At 46.2% G+C, this 25365-nt stretch overlaps 1 protein-coding gene and 2 long non-coding RNA genes across 5 annotated transcripts in view; 1 reads left to right on the top strand and 2 right to left on the bottom strand.

Moving 5' to 3' along the window:
• The window catches only part of FLI1 (Fli-1 proto-oncogene, ETS transcription factor), a 131082-nt gene that overhangs the window by 102106 nt on the left and 3611 nt on the right, over positions 1–25365 (top strand). For all 3 annotated transcript variants that reach the window (XM_078432954.2, XM_060605223.3, XM_078432953.2), the window contains 3 exons: positions 20691–20756; positions 22423–22482; positions 24392–24439. In XM_078432954.2, the coding sequence (XP_078289080.1) occupies positions 20691–20756; positions 22423–22482; positions 24392–24439 (174 nt within the window). The remainder of the gene's footprint in view (positions 1–20690; positions 20757–22422; positions 22483–24391; positions 24440–25365) is intronic.
• On the bottom strand, positions 10225–10683 carry LOC132661084 (uncharacterized). Its single transcript, XR_009602032.2, has 2 exons — positions 10594–10683; positions 10225–10271 (listed from the first exon to the last, which is right to left on the bottom strand). It is a non-coding gene; the product is annotated as an uncharacterized LOC132661084 (long non-coding RNA).
• LOC132661082 (uncharacterized) lies at positions 16877–24431 on the bottom strand. Its single transcript, XR_013550058.1, has 3 exons — positions 24057–24431; positions 22487–22651; positions 16877–17734 (listed from the first exon to the last, which is right to left on the bottom strand). It is a non-coding gene; the product is annotated as an uncharacterized LOC132661082 (long non-coding RNA).

Below are 25365 nucleotides of genomic sequence, written 5' to 3'. Positions count from 1 at the left end.
TTTTGTCCCCAGTAAAGCTTTCCACTTGAGCTGTCTTGCTTCTCTGTGTTGCCTCCCCCCTTGTGAGGTGGTCTGAATCTGTCTGAAAGGCCCATCATCCACAAAACAAAGTGCATTAGCAAGACAAAGCTAATCAGGCTTCTCTCTCCTTCCTTTTCACTCTCCTCCCCACCTCTTTCCCTCTCTCTCTCCCTCTCTCTCTTCCTCTCCTGCTTTTTCTCTAATAGCTGTCTTGATTACTGAAAACATTAAATGGAAAACTCAAGAGAAAACACCGAGCCACCTTGACTCCACGTTGTTGGAATAAGACACACACACAGCCCCAAACAAGCCCAGAGTTCTTCTAGAGCAACAGAGCTGTGTGTGCGTGCGTGCGTGTGTGTGTGTGTGTGTGTGTGTGTGTTGTGCCTCACAAAGGGCAGGTGCTGGCATCACACACAAAGGAAAGAAGTTGAAGAGATGATGTCTATTGTGCTTCTTCCATTCACTTATCAAATGAGAGTGCCTTTTTCTTTAAAATGGCATAATCACCCTTCCAGCTTGTCTCTTGCAAATGATTGCACCCTCGGAGGGTCATTTGTGCCCAGGAAATAAGGCTTGATTTTTAAAATTAATTTATAGCAGTCTCTAAGCCGCTTTACCCAACGTATTCTATACTCGCAGATTGGACCCAGTTAAAACAGTTGTGCTCGCTTGACTTTACTTATCAAGGCTAATGCACTTTAAAAAAATAAATTAGGACAGAAGCAATTGTTACCCATTTACGATAGCAGCCACAACCGTCGTCTATATAAGGTTTTGTAATACCTTAGACACCCTCTTGCTTTGCCTCTGCTTCTGACCTGGAAACATCCTGAGAGGTAGTTAAGACTGTCTCCGTTTTGGGGAGAGAGAAAGCGAGGTTCAGCAACTTTAAGTGGTTCGCTGAAGGAGCACACAGCTGGTCAACAGCACAGCAAAGACTCAACCCCGGTTGTAGGAGTCAAGGTTTCCCTGCTTCAGATGGTCTCCCTGGCAAATACAGCTTTTCCCTTGTGGCCCGATTTCCATGCAGACAGTATCTGGCCTATATGTTGTCACAGCAGAGATCTGAAACTTTGCCCATTATTTTCCCCTGTGGCCACAGTTTTCCCCAGTGTCATCTCCTTCCATGCCCCTGTACTGTTCTCTTTTCCCAAAGATGAAGTCATACCCAACCCCTGACTGTTCTAGTCTGAACTGCACAGAGAATCACTGAGAGAGCTTTTGAAAAACACTGGTGCCCGAGAGCGGATATTGTACGACTCCACTCCTACGAGGCACCTTGAGTAGGCAAATCCATAGAGAAGGAACATAGAATGATGGTTCCTGGGACCAGGAGGAGGGGGGAATGGGGAGCTGTCATTGAATGGGTACAGAGTTTCAGTTTGGAATGATGAAAAAGTTCCAACGGTGAAAGTTACACAACACGAACGTACTTGATGCCCCTGAAATGTACACTGAAAAATAGAACAGTAAATTCTGCGATGGATGTTTTGGCACAATAAAAAAAAATGAAAAATTTAAATGAAAAAAATGATTAAAATGTTGATGCCCAGGCCCCAGACATGACCAATTCTACTTCAGAATATCTAGGAGTGACACATGCACATTGGGAATTTTTTAAAGCTCTCCAGTTTACTCTCATAAGCTGCAGCCCAAATTGGGAAGCCTATGCTACAGTGCAGACACAAACCAGAAAGAGGAGAAGGAGACCAGCTCAGAGCCTCCCCTGACCAGGGTTTTCCTGGAGATGCACTGCGGGGGTTGATCTTGACCTTTCCTGGCCTCTCGTGAAGGAAGCCCGGGACCTACAGGTTGACTGATGAAGGTGTGGGTTGAGTGAAGGGACCACTTGATCAGGATTCATTCTCTTCATCATTGTCATTGATGATGTGATCGTTATCACTGATTTTAACAAATTTACATTAGCACCTCACTTCACATCTCAGAAATTCCTCTTATAAGCCCTCACCGTATGTATCTAAATAATACATATGGTATCGGTACCTTGATTTTATAGGGAGGACACTGGGGTTCTGGAAGTTAAGTGGCCTTACCAGGTACATCCGCAACCTGGAGCCGGGACCACTAACGCCAAACCTGTTCTCTCTGCCTTCCATGTGGAGGTGGGAGTGTGTTTGGGGGTGCAGGTCAGAGCTCCACCTTGTTTTCTGAGTAAACCTTAGGGACCCCCAGTGCTCTCAGCTGGAAAATTAAAATGCAGTCATCAGCGCACCCCTCTGGTCCAGGGCTGCTTTGCATGGCTAAACCCTCATTTCCTTAGCTCCTCATGCTGGATCTATTTAAATACCTCTGCCTCTCCAAAAGTCAGAGGATATTGAGCTCCTTGTTTATTAACTCCTGGAACTCATAAACCTGCCAAGGGCCCATGTAGCACTGAGCTTCTTGCCCCAGCCTGGGAAGGCTTTCAGAACCGGCTGCTAAATGCAAAACCACTTCTCCACTGCGGGTAGATTGTCAGCCTGTGGAATAGCCATCGTTAGCAGTTGCCTTGGCTGATGGATAAAAAGTCTGTCTGCTTACACTCCAAGTATGGGAAAGAGGCGGGGAGAAACTACCTTTCCGCATCTTTTGGAGAGAAATGCCTAACTGGCACTGAAGATCGTGCTAACAAGAGCCTGGCTTCCCTCAAGGAGATTTCCAGATGGCAGGGGCCTGTGCACATAGCAACAGCCCCTTTTTTGCAGCCCTTTATTGTTTGCCAAGCATTTGCACATCCATTATCTCATTTGCGCCTCATGCCATCACCATGAGACAGCAGGGCTGGTATTATTATTATTATTATTTCATTCTGTAGGTAATGAAAACTAGGCACAGAGATTACGGGGTTCATTTGAAGTCATCCAGGTCTTAGGGTACAGCAGGGCTCAAACGTAAGCCTCTGGCTTCTTTCCTCCCTCCAGGTTGTTTCTCATATCATCATCTCAACATATTTAATTCAAGCATGTAATGATAATTTGAATTAACTAAATTATTTAATTCATGCTCTGAATTTACCTAAGGTAGATATTCCTCTCTTACTTCGGCATTGTAGCATCTTAATTAAAAACTAGGGGTGACTTGGGGCACCTGGGTGACTCAGCTGGTTAAGTGTCTGACTTCAGCTCGGGTCATGATCTCGTGGTCCATGAGTTCAAGCCCCGCGTCAGGCTTTGTGCTGACAGCTCGGAGCCTGGAGCCTGCTTTGGACTCTGTGTCTGCCTCTTTCTCTGCCTCCTCCCCTGCTCTCACTCTGTCTCACTCTCTCTCTCTCTCAAAAATAAACATTTAAAAAATTATATAAAAAAACCTCAGGGTGCCTGGATGACTTAGTCAGTTGAGCATCTGACTTTGGCTCGGGTCATGATCTCACAGTTCATGAGTTCAAGCCCCGCATCAGGCTCCGTGCTGACAGCTTAGAATCTGCTTGGGATTCTCTTTTTCTGTCTCTCGGTCTCTGCTCCTCCCCAGCTCATGCTCTCTCTCTCTCTCTCTCTCTCTCTCTCTCTCTCAAAATAAATGAATAAGTTTAAAAAAAGAAAAAACTGTACACAGACTGTATGATCCTGGACAAGTCACTTACTTTTTCTGTGTCAGTTTCTTAATGTATAACATGAGGACAATTTTAGTACCCCTCGAGGGCTGATACAGTACTCAGAAATCACTTATTAGTGTGGTATCTGACTTTCCAATAAGTGCTCCATGTTTGCTCCATGAATTGTAATAATAGTTGGCATTATTGCAAAATAATTAGAATATTTTTGAGGGGTTCCCATTTGCTGACACTGTGCCGAAGGCTGAGAAGGGTACCTTAGCATATCACCTGGCGTGGCAATACCACGGGTGAGACACCGGCGGTGTGTAAGGTCTTCTTGGGGAGATGCACGTGGAACTCATAAGGAGTAAAATGAAATTGCATATAATCAGTTAGAAAAACACATGCTACGTACAAGAAGTTCTCTGAGACTCATGGAGAGATGAAAGAATCATTAAATGCAAATCCCAAAGAGATGTGAGGCCAGAGGTGACGTGGGCCCGGCTGAGACCACACGGGGAGTGAAGGCAAGTGGCAGAGCTTAAAGTCACTCGGTACCTTGGTCAGAAAGGGACCAAAATTCTGTGATTCGCGTCCTTCTCCACCTTATTCCGTCACCTCTTCATTTATTAAGAACCTACCGTGTTTGGGACACTGGGTGGAGCCCCAGAAACATGGTGTGCCAACCAGCACCTGCCATCAAGGGGCTTGGAATCAGAGATCTGTAGATTACGCCAGTAAGCAATTAAATAGTGTGTGGTGGAGTATGGGTGATGTATCACCAGATCTTGCCATTCCCCCTGCATTACATCCTCTCTGGGGTGTCCGTTAGATGATTTAATTTTCGAGGTCGCAGTTAAAGACGGGACACCCCTGGAAGTCTTGGAAATGGCTGTGGAAACCAGGGGAAGGTGGTCGACCCCAACACCAATCAGTGGGTCTGGGCCTGCCATGTATGTGTGGGGGCCGCAGTGTGGAGGCGCCATATGTGTTCAGGCTCGATTTGGGGAAGGGGACCAGGGGAGCTTCTCTGGGGGTGTATGAGCATGCCCCGTGGGAGCAGCAAGGCCTCCCAACAAGGCTCATGGGTGACATGGGCGTGAGGTAGGGGGCCCTGCATGGACTCTGGGTGGCTCACGTGAAGCTGAGAGACCAAGTCCCCTTGGGCGTCTCCCTGTGGGACAGGAAGCTCAGCAAAGGAACCCAGAGCCAGGAATCTGTTTCAAAATAATGGGGGCTGGGGAGGAGGAGTGGGTGGGAGGAGAGCTAAAAGGACACTGGCCCTGAGTCCTTGCTTGTTAAAGCAGGATAAAGGGCCCTCTACGCTTCTGTCGACTTCTGTCTCTGCGTTTCTACGCCTCTGAAATTTTCCACAAGTTAAAAGATGCCTTGAGAAGTTTCGTTTTGATGGGAAAAGACACAGAGATGAGCTCAGAATACGTATTCCTAAAGCTGTGCACTGTGCGTGTCACGTAGTGCATGAGGGTGATGCGTCTCTGAGTACAGCATTTGGGGGAGAGTGGGCTTCGGGCAGCCTCCTGAGTGTAGTGTCTCTGCAGGAGGGGAGGGTGAGTGTGGGGTTGGGTGTGGGCATGCCTCGGACAGGGCAGCACGTGGGGGATTGCTCTGGAACATGTGTACCACTGTGAGGTGAGCTCCTGTTATTTTTAGGGAGTAAATAACCTCTCTAATGGAGCAGGTTAGATGGTTAACATGCACTTAGAATTTAAGGGTATTGAGGCCTCACAGGAGGGCCTGTTAAGAACTTTGTCATTATATGTTTTTCCTTTATGGTGAAACACCCCTAATCCATTTTTAGCAAAGCAGGGATGATTGCTGAATGTGTGTGTGTGTGTGTGTGTGTGTGTGTGTGTGTGTGTGTGAGAGAGAGAGAAAGAGAGAGAGAGAGAGTGCTGTTTCTGTGGTCCAAAGTCAGGATTTATGATTATAGAATAGACAGTAGCTTGCTCTCTCCATTTTACTTTTTTTTAAACTGTTTTTCTTTGAAATTCCAGAGTTAATGTTTTGTCTGCTTGCGATCTGACCCTCTTTGGAGAGCTACATGTTTGTGTGTGTGTGTGTGTGTGTGTGTGTGTGTGTGTGTGTGTGTGTTCACCAGAGAGAGATTGAAAGAGAGAGAGAAAGAGAGAGAGCTAGAAACAAAGAGTCGTTGTCTCCAAACTGTAGCAGGCAGGAAACCCCAATCCCAAGGGAATTTAGCCAGCCAGCCCTGTCCCGGAGTCAGACTCCAGCTCTCTGAATTCAATTTGACAGCTTGTCTGGGACACTTTCTAAGTAACCATTATCCTTCCTTTCTCTTAAGTAAAAGCACTGTTATTTTTTTCCATGGGTGTGCTGTGTGCACTGTTATCACACATGTGTGGCTTCCACACAGCAACTAGGACATGCTTTCTCTAAATTATTGGAAACACTTAGCCTGTTTCCTAAGACAAGTGTAAATTTGTTCCAGAATAATGAGGCAAACGACTTTCAGTATTGTACCATTGCAGTGTTAGAGGAAGGTATAGAGGAATTTTGTTGGGACATTTCTTTTTTTTCCCCTTTAGTTCTAGTTAAGGAAGGAGTTCCCTTATTTGAAGGAGCTTATCTGTCTCAGGAATATTCAAATTGTATACATTTTATTCCTTTGAGGATTTTTAAAAAAATATATCCAAGAAAAGATCTCTTGCTATGATCATTCCCCTCAGTATCTATGTTGGATTGACTGACTGCCTGTTTTAAAGAAATAGACCACCATACATCACACTGCAGGAAGAGAATTCAGAGGTTTCTCTTCACTGCAGGAAGAGAATTCCAAGGTTGTATGGGGCAGACACACACACAACTATGGTGACTGCCTAAAGTGCCAGGTGGGAACTTCTCAGTCTTGGCTTCCTCAGTTACTCAGATCAATTGACTTTGCCACCACAACATGGTGGAATTGTGAGGCAAAACCAGCTTTTCCGTGTGAGTGTGTGTGTGTGTGTGTGTGTGTGTGTGTGTATTTGAAGGCTGTCCAGGTTGAGCAAGGCAGGATCCACAGGCACATGTCCCGGGACAGTCTAGGTGTTTTCAGGGTTCAGGAATGGGACAGCTTTGCCCAATGGCACATACCCTTTCTCCTCTGTCTCCCCCCCCCACACCCCAATCTATGTCTTAGAAAGCCACATTCTGAAATCTACCCCCTCACCCCCAAAACACCCCCACCATGGAGAGCCAATGTTGTAGTTGAATATTTGATGGAGAAGAAATGTGCCTCACACCTTAAGGTGCAAGTCAGATGATATCTCCTCAATATGATCATCCATCTGTTCCCAGAGAGCTTTGCTTGTAGCCACTGTTTCCCCAGTTTAGCATTCAATGAATTCTGTCATAGTAGTCTTTTGTCTTACAAGACTTGAAGCATCTTGGAGATGGGGACTTTGTCTTAGACAAGGCCACTGAATCGATGGATGAAAATTATAGGCAAAATGCCTTAAACGACTCCCAAGAGTTTACTATACAACTAACTCTTCGTGCTGTTTCCCAATTTGAGAGTGATATTTGGACTTCATATTATGTAGAGGTGGTATGGAACTTGCCTTTCCTTTCTACCTTGCCTCCAATCTCCCCTTCACTTGACCCCCAAGGTGATTCTTCGGAAGCTATGATCAGTCCCATCCAGGAGGAAAGGGAAGAGTTTGCCGAGAACAGATTCTAGTCACAAGATGATGGTTCTCCTTCACCCTTGTGGCCCAGTTTTGATCAGCTTAAGCTTCCCTTGGAGGCCCTTCACATCTGGGTCCTCCGGCTGTGTGTTCCATTGCAAAAAAAGGCAAAGGAGAACCAAGCCAAGGAAAGTAGCATCGCAGGAAAAATGTAACTCCTACTGACTTCAACCTTCCTCTCCTTTCCTTCCTTTCCTTTTATCACATTCCCCTATAATGATAACAGCTAACACTCACTTAGTGGTTACACATGCCAAGAACATTCTATTCACTTCACGTTTGCACTTCATAACAACCTCATTTAGTTGGTACTATTATTATTCCCATTTCACATATGAGAAAACTGGGGCACAGAGAAGTTAACCCCAAATCACAAAGCTAGTATGAGAACTGGGTCTGTTACTGCAGCCTCTTGCCCACAGGGCAGTTCCAAGGCCTCACAGTTGCCTCTTCCTATTCCATACACCACCCCATGGAAAGGCCAATTTCTTCCAGACAGCTGATGTCACCTAGCTACTAAGGTGACATGATTAGCTTAAGGGATTCCTGCTGTGGTCCAAAAAATCAGGAACCTGACTCAGTGTCTGCATTTCAAGAAGCAAGTTAGGTGGTTTCACAGATGTGCTTTTCATTAATATGCTTTACGATTTCCATGACATTACACGTTCTTTTGTATTCAATATTACATTTAAAAGAATAAAGGCAAAAGAGAAGAGATCTAGACAAGGAAACGATATATTATGGAATACTAGGTCAATCAATAAGGATGGCAACAAACTTAATCTTAATTTTTTTGGTGTTTATTTATTTTGAGAGGAAGGGGGCGGGGGAGAGGGAGTCCTAAGCAGGCTGCATGCTCAGTGTGGAGCCCAATGGCAGGGCTCCATCCCACGACCGAGATCACGACCTGAGCCAATATCAAGAGTTGGACACTTAACCACCTGAGCCACGTAGGCACCCCACAGTCGTAATTTTTAGAATGAGGGTGAATAGATATCAGTCTAATAAATCTATTTGTGAAACGTCCCTCAAATCACAGCCAGTAAGCAATCCCTTGCCTCTATAAGCTTCATTGACCCATGGTTCTCAAGGAGGAGAAAGAAAGATACCAGAATGACTGTGAGCATTTTGAAGACATGTGCCAGGACCCTCTAGCCACCCCACCCCACACACGCTTCTCAATTCCTGTGTACCTGTGCTGGGTGAAGGGGCCCGGGATGAAGTCAGAGCTGAGAGATTTGTGTTCTTAGAATAAGTGCTTTCCATTGCTTCCGAAATCTTGTCCCCTGACATCACCCCACCATGGGGAGCCAGAGCTTTATTTGAATACTTAAGGGAGAAGAAGTGTGCCTTCCTTGCTCTGCATCAGCACCCTTTCTGCCACCACAGTTTTGGCCTTTTCCTGTCCCTGTGCCCAAAGGCACTCAGGCCCCTAGTCCTGGTCCTTGCTGCTTTCAAACTCCCATGTTGGCCTTCCTGCCCTCCTTGGGCATGTCTTTTGTCTATATGTTTATTGAAGCTGCTCTTAGATGCTCCCTGGAGAAATCAAGAACCCAATCAGCACCAACTTGCCCAGTAACGTTAATGACTGATGACAATGAAGGGATGAGCTCTGCTGCATTTTAAGAAGAGAAAATGGCTTTAAGTAAACCTAGGAGGGGGAAAGAGGAAAGGTGCAAGGCTGTGGGAAAGTATTTGGAGGCCACTTGACCTCAAGAGCACCCTTCCAATCCCTCAGGCAGACAACAACTCCTCCCCTGCCACTGGGGAGGGACCTCCCATGGCAGTGCCCAGTGGGGTGCAGCTCCCACCCCAGTTAATGCCAGTTTCTCGGTAGGATCTCACACTGACTAAGTGGGCCATTCAAGTTCTGAATCTCCAATTCATCTCCAGACTCTTGACTCTTGCTATTTTAGGCCTCTCATGTCTACCAAGTTTCACTTTGACTCAGACATTTCATCCCATTCCAGATAACAGAGCTACGACTCAAAATGAAATTGGCCTTGGTTGATGTAACTCCATTTCTATTACCATGTGGTCTTGGTTAATAATAGAAACTAGAAGTGACCCCTGTGGCTATTTTGAGCAGTGAGTTCCCAAAGTACTTTGGAAAGAAAATAGGAAGTCCAGAAGGGCTCCAGAGGACCTACTGGTGGCCACCTCGAAACAAAATATTCCAAATGCACTTGTTTTGCAAAATATACTGATACAGAAATTATACAGGGAGATTGTTTGGAGGAAGTAGTTATTGTAAAGTCTTTGAAGGAAGCTTGCTTAGTCTCATGCTTATAAGACAAATTCCATCTTCTCTCTCTCTCCAGAGAGAGAGAGAGAGAGAGAGAGAGAGAGAGCAGCTTCTTTCCTGCCAGATAGAGGTGTAGGGGTTTGGGGCATCTTCTAGTGAAAAGCCAAGACATTGATAGCATCGTTTGTTATTTTAATATAAAAGCTTTTCCCAAGTTCTTTGTATAGATGTTAACAACTTACTCAGTTTAGAGAAGCTCCTATATAAGAAAATAAAGAACTTATTTCTCATGAAAGAGCCTTTGGGGAAAAGATCAAGTCTTTGAGGAAGAAAGAGTACAGCTAGAAACGCTAACCAGGACTTGTGTGGACTTTTCCTCTCTCATCTCGGGGATTTGTAAGCTCTCACATGGGAGGGTCAATAAAAAGTTTAAACATGCCTCCTTGATAAAGCTCAGATTCTTGTGTCAGGCATACTCTAAAGAGGAAGTGGTAGTTAAGTGGTATTATTACTTTGTCTATTAAAATTCAACACACCTTTCAAAGCCCATTTCAAGTCCCACCTTCTTCAAAGTTATTTCTTCCTTACTCCCCAAGACTACAATCTCCTCTCAAACCCTGACCACACTCACAAACTATGAACCTAATTACCTAATTACAAGATCACCTCGTAGTGTTGAATTGTGAGTTTGGTCCTACGTCCTTTTATCCAGGATGTTTGGTAAATATCATTGACAGATGGATGGACCCAGTTGATGGATTCACTGGAGACGAAAAATCTAGTCTTTGACAATCTAATTCAATATTTACTCAATCCTTATGCTTCACTAAAGAGAGAACCAAAAGAAATTAGCTTTGGTTGACACAGAAAGATTAACTCCCTATCTCCAATGAATTAAACTCTGGAACAGGATAGCAGAACAGGATAGTGGCTATAATTCTATAGGACACTTTGGAGTATATAAAGCATTTTCACATACATGATCTCATTTCTCCTCAGTAGAACCCAGTGGGGTTTAAAAGGGCCCTTTGGTTTCCAAACTCTTAAATTTAGAAGAATCATCCCCCCCCCCCCCCGGTACCTACCTTTTACAGATAGGTTAACTGAGATTCAGAGAGATTAAGTCCCTTGCAGCTGGTCACCAGCAGAGATGGGAAGCAAATGACGGAGTTCTGAACCCCAACCCAGAGTTCTAATTGCAGTGAGCTGTTTCCCTGCTTGGAACAGATTAAAGAGAAGTTATTGAATTCCTTCTAATGAAAATCTTTAGGTGCACTTACTAATACCACAAACGACCTTATGCTTGATAAGATTTAGGTACTACTTGTCCAAAGAGATGAAAATCATTCTTGCTATAATTTTGAAAAATCTGTGAGCTTAGAAAGTCTTTGGCCTGCCGGCAGAATAATTATCAGTCCTGCCCAATATCCTAGGGGAGTTTAGAGAATGGCAGTTTTTATGCTATGAGTCATACTTTCAATTTCTATTAAAATTCTTATACGGCCACATATGCTTTCTCTCAGGCTTTGGGCCTCCAGGCCTGTGCTAATTTGCATGTCTGGTTTAGATAATGTCTGAGGTCTCTTCCAGTCTGAAAAGAAGCCTCTGATTCTATTATATAAGTGAGATCGCATTCCACCTACCAAGAAGTGATGGTTCTTCTTCTTTAACTACCGTGTTTTCGTTGTGTGGATACAGGACTCAGGGATGAGAGCATTTCATGCTTACCTGCCAGGCCACAAAGATGGAGTATTCCTTCACGATGAACTGACCTGTCCACTTGTCCTACACTGGCCCCAGAGAACCATTTCGGATACAGGTCAAAAGGCAAATCGTAGTGTTGGGATTTTAAGTTTCTGGATCTGAATGGCAATCCTAAGTCCACGTGAGGCTGAGACCCTAGCGTTACCAATTACCCTGATTCTACATATGCAGAAATTGGTGAACTCTTTCCTGGACTAGACTCTCACCTTTTACTGCCCTCACCCAAATGTCAAAAGAACACTGTCAGGTTTTTTTTTTCACTAATTTCGCTGTCTTCCAACACAGAATAATTCTCACTGACCAAAGAACTAGTAAAAGGGCATTGACTTTCCAGGAGGGCTTTCAGATCAACATAGGCCCGTCTGGTCGCTCTTCCTGAGAACATGATGGTGCTGGGGAGAGCTCTATTTTCACGACATTAGACAGCTCAAGGCTTCGCTCCAATTACGTATTTTCGGCGAGGCCCTCCCCACCGCTGGGCTGTCTATTTCTCTCTCAGTGTTTTCCTTTTCTCCACAGCACTCACCACCTTCTCCTATACGATGTAGTTTGCTGTTGGTTTTGAATGTAAGCTCCACAGAGCAGGGATGTGCATCGAGCCGTCACTGTATTCTCAGCACGTAGAGCAGTGTCTCACAGAGTAGCAGACTCTCAATAAAATTTGGCTGAATGAACGAATGGGTTGTGGGATAGGAGATATCGATGAAGTCCAATAAGCTAGTGTTGGGGAGGGGAGGAATCTTGGAGCGGGCGAGGGAAACGAAGGCAAGGAAGACACAGTCCCTCTCTTCCAAATGATTATCGCCAGGCAAAGGGGGATACGAAGAATTCACAAGAAGACAGAACAAGGAAGAACAATGAACATCAGACTCTCACCAGAGAGCCTTGAAAAGAAAATGATGCCCAAACTGACTTGTCGAGCAGACACAGGCTGGTACCCTTTATGGCCAGAGCGAGTGAGGACCACCACGCCATGAAAATGTCAGCGCAGGTCCTTCAGACCTGGGTCCTCAGCAGGGCCGAGGGGGCCCAACACAGACTACCTCGCATTTCTCCTCAAGCCCTGTTACCTAAGTGAACTGTTAGCGTTTCTTTTTCCTACTTGGAAGCCTTTTAAAACCTGAGGCAGGTTTGACCAAAAGCCTTGCACTTCAGTTGTGTCTACATGGCCCAATGTGGAGGGGAATGTGGGCAAACACCCAATTAATCTAGTCAGTGCGGATTGCTTTTCCACATAAGGCTGGCCCCAAAAATCCCACTTTGAGGCCTTATCAAAATAAATACGTCATTTAGACTCCTGTGTCGTTCAGACACAGAGCCCATGGGAGAAACAAAGTGAAGGAAGGGTCCAGGCTCAGCAGGGAGAGTCACGTGACTATGGCAAGGCCGCGCCTGGCGAATGCGCCACTTGCCTTTCCAAACTTTTCGTATTTAAAAACCATCCATTTTTTTCCAGGCATTTTTCTCATATGTCCTTTTTTCCCTTCGCACATATAATATCTTAAACAGTACCTCCATTATGCTCCACGCAGTGGGGCTGGTTCTGAGGCTGAGGGGCTGTTTGGATTCCAGGACAAGATCCTTGAGCAGAGGAAATCTGATCCAGGATGTTTTTTTTTCTGTGAGTTCCAAGTTTGAGGAAAGCCTTCCCTAGATATTTCCCTCCTCCTGAGGTCTCAGTGGAAGCCAAGATCTTCTGTTGCTCTTTGGAACATAAGATGCCACTGAGGTGAAGGCGAGGCTGCTCCTATAGAACGGGTTGAAGTGAGGTGAGGACGCAGCTCTGAGCATCGAGGCCGGCCAGGCGGGGACCTAGAGTTGCTAGCCATTGGGTTGATGCTAGACTCTTAACGCCTAAGCCTACTGTACCAGCAGGCAGCCTATAGCCACTGCCCCTCGCCATCTTCTAGGGAGGTGTCTCTCACACAACGGTCCAGGCTAAAGCATTTCTTGTTTCAAAAGAGAGCCCACACTTGGGGCGCCTGGGTGGCTCAGTCGGTTAAGCGTCCGACTTCCAGCTCAGGACATGATCTCACAGTGGGTGAGTTTGAGCCTTGCATTGGGTTCTCTGCTGTCAGCAGGAGCGCACTTTGGATTCTCTGCTCCTCCCTCTCTCTCTGTCTCTGAAAAATAAATAAACATTAAAAAACAGAGAGAGAGAGAGAGAGAGAGAGAGAGAGAGAGCCACACTTGATTCCAATTTGGGGATCCCTGATTCAGGAGCACAGGAATGGAACTATTTCTTCTCCTTTATGGTTTCTCTTCCTTTCCAAGGCCTTCCTTGATGAACTTTTTAACCTCCACTCTCCAGATAAACATTTTAGTGGTGCAAGGAAGATTGACTCAGTTACAGGTATATGGTGTATATTTTTAAGTTGCTGTTCATCAAATGTTTGTTTCCTCAGAGCAATCCTATAAAGCACGTGTTCCTCATCTTTTTGAGAAAAGAAGGACCTGAGGTTCAAAAAAGCAGAGTAACCTTTTGACCAGAATCACCCAGCAGAGTACAATGGCAGAGTGAGGATCCGAACCTAGAGCCAACTGCTGCTTCTTTTTTTTTTTTAATAAAAAAAAATTTTTTTACATTTATTTATTTTTGAGAGACAGAGAGAGATAGAGCATGAGTGGGGCATGGGCAGAGAGAGAGAGAGAGAGAATCCAAAACAGGCTCCAGGCTCTGAGCTGTCAGCACAGAGCCCAACGTGGGGCTCAAGCCCACGAGCCGTGAGATCATGACCTGAGCCGAAGTTGGACGCTTAACCGGCTGAGCCACCCAGGCGTCCCCGGAGGCCAACTGCTTCTAAACATTGTGTCATAAGCCCTGGAGAAGCCCCAAGGCTTACCACAGGAAAAGGACACCTTCACAGGGACTTCCTGTGTCCTGCATAAACAGCCACTGCTCAGGTGCTAGTTGCCGCTCACTTTGTTTGAAGTGGGAGAGCCAGGCCAGGTCAGACATCTGGCAGGGTCGCTGGTAGGCGTTATCATGGAGACAGTGGCAGACGAGAAGCCGGTTCTGAGGTGGGGGTTGGGAAGGTTCAGGAAGCAGAGCAGGCTTTCACCAGTAGGGGGCAGCGTCAAAGGCAACACAAAGGAGAGCCGGGAAGAAAGCAGCCCGAGTCGGGTCATTGGTCAGTAGGGCCTGCTTCTCAGAGACTGAGCCCGTCAGAAGAGTCCAGGACCTCACAGGGAGAAGGGGCTTTGGAGGATCGTCTGGCCCAGACTTCTCCCAACAACAAAGAAGGTTGCCCCCCACCGTCCCACATGGTTCTTCCCTGGGAGCGTCTAGGGGATGTATCTTCTTCTGAGCAGGCTTGGCTTTTTCCTGCGGAGTTCAGGGCTCTGGGTCTCCTCTGGCATCCTCACTCTTTCAAGAAAGGAAGTATGGATCTGACTGAGAGAAGCCTCTGCTCTAAGCGTGAACAGCCTTGTCCATTCTTCAGCTGAAAGGTCTACATTCAGAAGCCGGGCTCTCCACGGATAAACAGGGCTGAGTGCTGCCAGATGCTTCAGCGGCAAAACCAGAAATCCAAAGAGAAGTTTCAGGGAAAATTCATCTCTTTCCATCAAGTAACTGAGAGCGTGGCCTCGTGTCGTGAGGAATAAAGAGAGAGGCTCTTGTGTGCTGGTGTCACTGCATCGTGGGCCTCCGGGTGAGGTCATGACAAAGTGGAGGGCTGCGTGTTCCCTGGTCCGTTAGGCCTTCAGACAGCCAACCGTGGGCGTCAGAGCAGAAAGAAACTTTCTTTCCTGAGTCAGTTGGCCAGATTTCTAGGACCCGTTTAAAAGCTTCACACAGAAACGGAGTTAACACTGGGATGTCTATGAGAAGGTCATGTCCAGAAAAAGCTTTCCCCTTCCAACAGGGACTTTTCAGAAAAAAACCAAAAATCTCCATGCTCATATTTCTCTATTCCGGGAGGCTCTCCTGAATTCTGAGAGGCCATTTAGTGTCAGATTCAGCCACACTGAGTATCACATAATGGAGATACTGTTCAGGCCATTATATACGTGAGGCTGAATTATCGACAATGCCCAGTAATGCCCAGAGTCTCCAGAACAAGCTTCTGGTCCCTCTCTGCTTTGGCAGAAATTGATTTTAGGGCTGCCTGAAACCATGGGCTCCAGCTGGAGCCCTTTGGGTGACTTCTCTGAAAAGGAATCACAATGAGATTTGCCATCTTAGTATTCTATAAAGCCAGAGAGTGAGTTTGCCAGAGTCTGGGTGATTTTTCTGCTGATAAGGCCATCTGCCACTTGTTAGAAGATCGTCCACCGGTCTGCTGGTCCCGAATATTCACATTTTTGAACGCTGGGCCCTCTGCTGCTACCTTAGCATGTCTTTTCAGAAGACAGTTCTCAGGGGCCCTTGGCTGGCTCAGTTGGTTAAGCATCTGACCTTGGCTCAGGGCAGGATCTCATGGTTGGTGAGTTCAAGCCCCATGTTGGGCTGTCTGCTGTCAGCAAAGAGCCCACTTCGGGCCCTCTGTCCCTGTCTCTTCCTACCCCTCCCCGACTGGTTCTGTCTCTCTCAAAAATAAATAAATAATAGAAAATACGTTAAGAAAAAAAAGAAAAGAAAAGAAGACGGTTCTCAGAACGCAGACAGCACACACATCTGGGAGCTGTGGGGTGGAGGCGGGGCTTGGTGCCCACTCAAGCTGCTATGTGGACCCGGAACACCCCACGAGAGAATTTTCCCTGAGCTGGCTGGCCGCAGGGGTCCAGGGCTCTGACACAGCCAGGCATCGGGCCCAGGAAGGGTTGGTGTTTGCATAGAAATGTGAGTCGTTGGGTTAACTCCCCGGTCCAGGCTTTTCCATTTCGGTTACAGACATATTTCTGTTTGTGTGTCTGGAGCTAGAGCTGACCACACTGCTAGGTTTTCCCTTGTGTGACTTTTAGGAGAAAAAAAACAAAACAAAACAACACACAAACCCTCATTTCAACAACATTGTTTAAAACTACGTAAAATAAAATGCAGGCATGTAGATGTATGGTGTCTGCTCCTTGACTTCCCTGTGGGGACAAGGTTTCGGCCTATGCCTTGTAGTACATGCACTGTTGTCCTTTATGCCCCGAGGGCACGCAGGGCTCACGTGCCTATACGCTTCGTCACCCAGACTCGAACCACCTAAGGAAAGTCAGCGTAGGGTCCTTGAATTCTCTTCAGCTAGTGAAATAGCAAACAGTAAGAGGAAGCTCGTATCTTTGGCAAGGACAAAATATTGGCCTTATTTATTCATTCATTCAAAGAATTACTGTGCGCTTGTTCTGTGCGGGATGCTGGTCTAGGTGCTCGGTTACATCAGGGAACAGAAGAAAGATTGCCACCCCTGTGGGCCTGACGTTCGGGTAGGAGATGCAGACCAGAAACCAGTGAGTGAGTGATTAAATTAGGCGATAAGTGGAAAAAATAAGAACCGCGTAAGGGGGTGGGGGAGGGGAGAAGTTAATGGGTATCGGATAGGGCTAGAGAACATGTCTCTGGGGCTAAACATTTTTTAGGCGTATGCTAATGATGCCGATAATGATATTACTTGCCAACATGTACCAAGGCTGTCTCCACCCTCTCACTGTGCTAAGCGTTTACCTGGATATCTCATTTAATCCGCAAGGCCTCCTGGTTCTTCAGCACTCTAAGGCAGAGTGCCGGACCTTGGTTCAGGGCCTGGGTCTTCTCCAGCATCATGCTTTGTCTTTACAATAGGACTTACTCCAAAAACACTGGTTTTCATTTAAATGTTACATGTAGCAGCTGTCCCCACGAACCCCTGTGCCCAAAGAGTACATTTGTGAAACTCCTCAGTAAACGGGCCCAGGGGGTCCTTCGTGGACGCAGGTGCCAGTGGGAGGACTTTCCAGGCCAGGAGATAGGAATGAAAAAGCAAAAGGGAGGGGCCTCGTGGTCCGTGTTGCCCTGATTTCACACTCTGCTCTGGGACAGTTGAGACCATTGGCTAAAGACACCAGCTGATGGCTGATGCCTCTTGCTATTTATTGCTCTGTTAAATGCACAGGCTGATTGCTGGCGGCCTCTCTGTTTCTGTCACTTCCTTTCCGGGGTTGGTTAGGTCTTCGAAAGTCTTTGCAGCCAGGCTTTCCCCCTGCGGTGGGGCAGTGGGAGAATTGCACCCCACAGCAGCCCTCCACAGCCCCTGAGGCATTGCAGGAAAGATGGGGTTACCAAACACTTTTCTGATAAAGCATCGGCTTCACACCGGGATTGGGCACTTGGAGTTAGAGGAGAATCCAGCCATCACCCACCCTCGGGTGGTTAGCGGGAACTCACCCATGCATTCTGTAACCTTTGTGTGCTTGCTGTGTTCCTGGAGGTGCCGTAAAAGAACAGGAGGCAAAGTTGATAAGTCGATGGTAATTATAGCTGTGGCCATAATCGGGTCTTCGGAATGGATATAACATAGCTTTCAGATAGGGTGGAAGCCTTCAGTAGAATAATGACTGACGAAGAAAACAATAAGTAAACTTTGAGACAGAGATCTTATCAGTGCAGTAAATCATAAGTCGAGTCAGAACTGTGGATGACACACACCAGTTCCTGGAACTTACTGATTTTTTTTTTCTTTTTGCGTGAACTTGTCACTTTCGATCCCACTTTCTGTTCTGTTCCTATGAGAATCGCCTCCTTCCCCAGGTGCTCCCATCCATCCCACACCTCCCCACAAGCTCCATTCTCCACCACACCCTTTTTCATGGTGGTGCCACACACCCACAATCTCACTTGGCTGGCTGCTGTCACCACAGCCTTGAACATGGTGATTGCTCCCTCTCTTCTCCCCAGAGAGGTCTCACTCAAGTCAGACGGCCCCAGTTACACTCACCTCTCCCTCCTTAACCTCCAGTGGACCCTAATATCGCCACCACTCCTTTGACACGTGGCCTGTATTTCCCCACAATCTTACTCGTCTCCTCCTATTTCAATACGCAGGGATGGGGAACTTGTTCCATATTACTTCACATCCAGGCTCTGGCCACGCACGGAATACAATGCAGGACAGACTCCCAGTTACGACTGTCCCTTGAACAACGCGAGGGCTCCACACTGTCCGAAACCAGTGTCTAACTTCCGACTGTTCAAAAGCTTAACTGCGAATAGTCTACTGTTGACCAGAAGCCTTACCATTCGCATGAAACAGTCGCTTAACACATGGTTTGTACGTTATGTCTATTATATGCTGTATTCTTACAATAAAGTAGGCTAGAGAAAAGAAAATATTAAGGAAACCACAAGAAAGAGAGAATACGTGTATAGTACGATACTGGAAACGATCCATGTATAAGTGGACCTGTGCAGTCCAAGTGTTGTTCCAGAGTCAGCTGTAAGTTGCTGGAGGCCTGACCAGCATTTGCTCTCCGCCCCCCACCCCCGCCCCCACCCCCAAAGAGAAATCTTGAAGAATCTCGCCTTTCCTTCTGCTTCTCCCGGCACTGCACACGCTCTGTGGACACCTGCAAGATGTCCCAGAAAACGCTCATGAGCGCCCCCACCTCATTCCAGGCTTGTAAACAAGTTGGGGTTTTGGTTTGGTTTTGCTTTGTTTTGTTTTTAGGCAAGAGGAAGAATCCGTTGTCAGGAGGAATTGTGGGGTGGCGGGGGTGGGGGGGCTGCCAAATAAAAATAAAAACAGACGACTTCGGCAGGTTGAGCTTTGTCTCTCTTTTGTCCCCTTCTCTGTCCTTTATCCCCATCCCCATCTTTCTCACTTTCTGTTTTGCTTTTCATGCCAGCTGCTACAGACGGGAATTTAAAAACTGGGCTGGCTCTGCCAGAGCCAGGCAGAATGTGCATCCACACGTGGGTTTTGCCACAAGAAACCGGTCCTTGTCTTTTGGTTCTTCTTAGCCACGACCGATGAGAACAAGCAGTTGACTGAGCCCATCCATCTTCTCGGTTCTTATTTTAATTTGTTCAAGAGGCTCCGAAGGGGTGGAGGAGGATGGTTTGGGTCTCACCCCTGCCAGGCTGTTGTTTGATGAGGTTTTGCTTCATTTGTTCGGGTGGCTTTTATGGGGTTTTTTGTTGTTGTTCATGGAAAGACTTTGAAAGTCATAATTCTGAATCCTTAAGGTCTTCTGCTGTTCAGTATCGCAATGGGGATCCCCTCATTGAGAAAGGAAGAGAAGAAGCTTCCAGCCAGTTACTTATGCAAGGTCTGAACATGGTTATGGAGGCCTGTGGACTCTTTGGGGAAAGTGGTGAGGACCACAAAAGGTTCCGGCTCAATGGAATGCTCCCCAGGGCAACCTGGGAGCAAGGCTTTAGGCCCTTCCAGGCAGGAAGCATTTCTCCATGTCCTCATTTCTTGGTCCTGCCCCCTTTTCAGCCACACCTCTGGCCTCCTCCCCTTCTCTGTGGTCATCGGGCCCAGGCTTCTCCACTACTGTTAGAAAAGCATGGAGAGTCTGTAATGTGCTGACACCCCTGAGCCATCGCCACTGGCATCAGCGTGCTGATGTCAGGAGCTGGAATCAGCCTTTAGGAACACCATGGGCCCTTGTGGAGGGCATTGGACACGGCCCATCTCTTCAGAGCTGCTTAAAGGACCTTGTTATACAACTGTAGACAAGTTTTTTCTTTCTCAACTTGTATTAATTTATATGTGTACAAAGATTTATAGGCTACCTCACATACGTTATCTTGTTTGATTATCACCTGCCTCCGTTCAGGCCACTGCAACAAAGTCCCATAGACTGAGTGGCTTATAAATCATAGGTATTTATTTACCATGTGTCTAGAGGCTCAAGTGCGAGATTAAGGTGCCAGCAGGGCGGGGTTCTGGTGAGAGTTTTCTTCTGGATTAGAGACCATTGACTTCTCTCATCCTCACGTAGCCAGAAGAAAACAAGCCAGCTCTACGGCCTCTTCTTATAAGGGCACTGACCCCACTCCTGAGCGCTCCAGCCTCATGACCCAATTACCCCCCAAACCTGCACCTCCTAGTGTCACCACATCACATAGGGGATGAGATATCCACATGTGAATATGGGGGCCGGTGGGGGAGGGGGAACACAGACCTGCAGTTCCCAACATTACCCTAATTCCTTAAGGTACATAAATCGTGTACATGTTCCTGTCTGTCCATGTTAGAGAAGGTTGAAGCTTGGGGAAGCCTAATGATTCATTCAAGGTCCCACAACAAGTGGCGGCAGGGACAGAACTGGAACCAATCCTCTGACTTCACATTCAGGATTTTTCCTGTTCCTTCAGCTTTCAGTCAGTATTCATGTTCCTTCCCACCCATACCCCGCGGAGGAGTACACTTCTGGAACTTAGTCAGGCTGACGAAGGCATTGCTGATTAAATTGAATTTCTCCTGATCGCTAAAAGAGAATCCTCGTGCCACCTTTCTGCAAAGCAGGAGATGCTGACATACCTCTCCCTGTTGTTTTTCATCAGACCCTTCTTACGACTCAGTCAGGAGAGGAGGATGGGGCAATAACATGAATTCTGGCCTCAACAAAAGTAAGTAAATGTCACACTACTATTTGGAGGAAAACATTTTTTCTACAAACAGGGGGGTGGAGAACAGGACCATGAGATAGAGCAGGACAGGGTGAACATTTGTTGTCCTGCTTTGGGGGAGGACATCCAAATGAACTGCCAATTTAAGGCCTGCTGGTGATATCTGCTCCTTGAAAGACGGTATGGGATTTTCATTCAGACCCTTCTGTTTTGTTGCATTGCATTTGGTTTCAGAATTTTTGAAGTGCGAAGCCTTCTCAGGACTGGGTTCTGTATGAATGCAAGGTCCCTGGATTTGGACCCAGTCACTTACGTCATAATGGCCCTTCGTGACTTTCCTCCTCTGAGTGTTGGAACTTAATTGTACCAATATCCCTGTGCTGGTGTCATGAGTGGCTGAGGTGGAGGGTAGTCTTAGGAGGAGATGGCAGGGCTCTGACACATCAATCTGTGCTCAAGTCTGACCCAAAAAATCTCCCATTAAGGGAGTAGGGATAAAAAATGACTATAAACTCCTAACCAGAAGGGGTCCACCTTGCTACCTGTAGGAAGCGAAGGGTCAAGCATAGGAATCAGTGGTGAAGAGACTTCTTTCAGGAAGGGGTTAGGATGACCAGCTGATGTCCAAGCAATAACCAGGATTCCTTTCAATGCAATTGTCCTTTCAAACAATTCATTGTTTATTCTCGGCCCAAGACTTGGCACTCTTGGGTCCACAAAGATGAACCAGACCCAGGCCAATCTGTCAGGCTGGGGAGAGGGGTTACACACACACACAGTTCTTTCCATCTGGGTGATATCAGGGAAGGACTGTGGGCCTGGAACCACTTGAGTTGGCTCTCAAAAGAGGGGCAGGATTTGGACCTGCAGAGATGGGGAAGACAGACCCTCCTCGGAGAGATGGGGGCCAGGGAAAGATGGCAAGGTTGACGTGTCTGGGAGTCAGTGAGGACTCCAGGTTCCTGGAGTTTAGGATGCACAAAGGGAAGCGTTCTGGAAAGGTAAGGAAGGGGCACAAAGGGTAGTATGACGGTAGACCTTCATTCTTTAGTCGGTGAAGACTCACCAAGGCATCTCAGTGGTGGAGTGAAATGGTTTCAGAAGATTGAGCCAGCTAAATATCATATGATGGACCAGTGGGAAGAAGGGGAGTAGTGAGGAAAGAGACAGAGTAAGCCAGAAGCCGTGCAAGAAGCAGCTCAGATGGAGAAGCTATGGCGGCAGTGGAAAGGCTGTATGTGAGAGGTTCCGTGAGGGGAGCTCACGAAACACGGAAGCACGACGCGCGTGTGACGCTCGCGCATACGTCACTGTCCCATTAAGGACCTCTAAGTTTCCTCTTTAAAAATGCAGTTCACAGTGGCAACACCATTAGACATGCTGTGCTGTATGTTTTTTGTTGTTTATCATTGTCTCTCCATTAAAATGGTAAGTTCCACCAGAACTGCTGGTTCATTGCTGAATCTCTAGCCCCAAGAATACTGCCAGCACCAGTAGATTCCAGATAAATATTTATAAACTAAAATGAATGAGTGAGTAGAGAGTGAGAGGATGAACAAATGAATGACAAAGCACATTCGTGTTCCTTGTGGAGGGCATTTAACAAGATGTTCCTCTTCCCTCACAGAGAGTGACCCCACTTACCGTATTTCTTTCCCTGCCGCAGGCCCCCCACTTGCAGGAGCACAAGCAATGAGTAAGAATACTGAACAAAGGCCCCAACCAGGTACCTGTCCGTGATCGGTAATCTCTCCTTTGCTCCTTATCCAACCATTGTTTCTGTGTGGTCAACTGAGGAGGGCTGAGACAATAGACAGTGTGTGTCTTCGGTCTCTTTCCGAGAGGGTCTGTATTTGACTCCCTGTAATCGCTCTGTGAATTACAAGTACCAGGCCCTAGAACAGGTAAACACTCATTGACTATGGGAGATAGAACAAATGTAAAGATTAAAAGATCCAACGCCTCATGTTGTAAAATAAAGAAACTGAGGCCCAGAGAGGTCAAGTAATTTGCCAAAAACCACCCAGCTGGTTTATGAGACAACTAGAGCTGTAGCCTCAGACTCCCAAGCTGCTGTCCAAACCTTTGAGGTTTCACACAACTTGTCTTCTGAAATGACCCCATCCCGTAATGGGTCAGCTTAACAAATTAGGCAGGGGAACTTCTAAAACCAAGGACTTGGGAGACTCTTGGAATGAAACTAGGTCTATAACATCCTTCTATTACATTTGTCTTTTGATGACCTCACCTCTACTTGAATATTTATATAAGTAACGAGTTCACTGTTTCGGTAGGCTCCTTTCCACTATTTGAGCCAAAGTCGCCCTCCTTCTAACTGCCATCAAGCTTTCTAGTTTGCTCTCTGGAAAGCCTTCCCCCTGTTCTGTAGGAAGGGCCTTCCTACATCTGAAGACAGCTGTTGTGTCCACTCCCAAACCTCTGTGTCTTCTCTGTGTGACACAGCTGAGAGTAAGTTCTGGACAAGTCACTTGCTTTGGGACAGATAAATATTGTTTCCCATCTCTACCAAAGGCAGAGCAATAGAGAATTAACCTACATTTCATCAGGAAGGTTAAGAAAGAGCCTGCTGACTCTGAAATACAAACCAAACAGGATTTGACACAGTGGATCTAAAGAATTCTCAACAATAACAAAATTAGACATTACCTGCCAAAAATATTTTCGTTGTCATATTGTGTACCTACGACACATATATGTGGAAGCAAGAAGGTAGACGAGGTAGCTTTGAAGACTCTTCAAGTTAATTCATGATTGTAAGCAGAAACCTAAAGGTCATGTTGATTTTCTTAAAATTGCAGTTACAATTTGCAAAAATAGCAAAATTGTACCAAACATTTGACAGCTTGGCCAAGTTATGATCCAGCTCTATACCATTTTCTCCCTTGAAAAAAAGGAAGACCAACCTCACAGAACCAGAATCACAAAGGTTCTTTATAGAATGAAATAATCACGGAAGTTTTACATACACTGAGATATAAAGAATAATCATTTTATAGCTCAAATACAAACTCTGGCCAGTCTTGTCAAATCTGGTACTAGAAGGGAACTAAGGAGTCAAGTAGCACAATGCTTTCATTTTGCACATGAGAAAACCAATACCCGGAGACTGTCCAGTGAATCAGTTAGTAGCAACATAGCTGGGGCTAGAATCTGGGCTGCATGATTTCCAGGCACGTGTTTTTAATGCTACATCACAAAAACAGACGTGTGTAGAGAGCTCTTAAAAGACTAAGAATCATTAGACCTTTCTTTAAACCCATTTAACGAGCCATCCTTTACCTTATTCATTAGGACTGAGTATTAGCCAGCTTCTTTCCATATGGTTTCACGATTCTGCTGCCGGTAATGACAAATGTTAGACACCAAATATGAAAATAAAAAAAAAAAAAAAAGATGCTGCTGGTATCCTATGTTTCTGTAATTATGGGGATGAAAACTATAACTATGCCCCAGATCTTTGAGGCCTGCATATAAAAGTAGTAAAGTTTTCTGAAATCAGTTTTTTCTATGATACCGAAATAAAAGTATAAACCCCAGGGGTATTCTTATTATTAATGCTGTTGTTTTTATATTTTTAATAACAGTGAAGCTAATTTCCTTTTTTGCTTCCTCAGATCCATATCAGATCCTGGGCCCGACCAGCAGTCGCCTAGCCAACCCCGGTGAGTTTACTTTGGCCTGGAAGGTTTTTCTTTCCAGAAAGTTCCATAGCTTTGTGAGGTCACACAGAGACCTCTGTCCTACGTTCAGACACCTGAGTAGGAAGTTACTTGCACTCCTTCCCTTGAAATGGTCAACATCTGCTTCTCTAGGGTACAAGTGAGAGGTTGGGTGTTGTTATTAGGTTGTCATTAGTTATGTCCGTTAGCTGAGGCTACTTCGGAAAAACAAATATATTAGCACTGCATATATGCATGGAGGTTGAGATTAGTAATAAATGGCACAGGTAGAAATTTTTGTAGGGAAAGAAGGCAGGGTGGGGAAGAAAGACGAGCAATTCCAGTGAGTTCTCAGTTATGGTCCTCCCGGAAGTCACAAGTAAATAGATGTTCCAAAGACGTATTATTCTTGACTTCAGAAAGTGTTACAGTTATCCAGCCTTATGAAAGAGGGGTGTCCCTGAAAAGTTGTAGATAAAATGACTCTGACAATGTATTTTAAGAGTTTGTTATTAAGAATAGCACTCAAATAAGTTCCAAACCAAGATCACCAAGTATGTGAGCTAACTGGCAACTTTACAGTAATAAAGCCCGCACCTTCCCATCCCGGGGCACTCCTGTCACCAGTGTCTGCAGGCCCATTCTTTAGTGCCTGGCCCTTCCTGTTTTGGGATAGGAGGCAGGAGCCACCCAGCTCCCTCTCACCTTAGTTTTCTCTCTGCCCCAGCTCTTCTTTGTAAGACTTGGACCTGGGAGCCAAGCACTAGGGCTCTGCTGAGGAACATTCCAGGTCCCTTCAGCCTGACGCCTGGGCCTCACCTCCTGCCTGTGACTCTGGCAGTGGTTTCCTGGCCCCGACTCCCTTTCACGCTGACAGGAATACTTGGGGGGACTTCATCCAGTAGACAGAGATGAGAAGAAGAGATTCA

This window comes from Panthera onca, chromosome D1, assembly GCF_046562875.1.
Source record: "Panthera onca isolate mPanOnc1 chromosome D1, mPanOnc1 haplotype 2, whole genome shotgun sequence".
Lineage (NCBI taxonomy): Eukaryota > Metazoa > Chordata > Mammalia > Carnivora > Felidae > Panthera > Panthera onca.
This window is presented reverse-complemented; position numbering and strand designations above follow the sequence as displayed.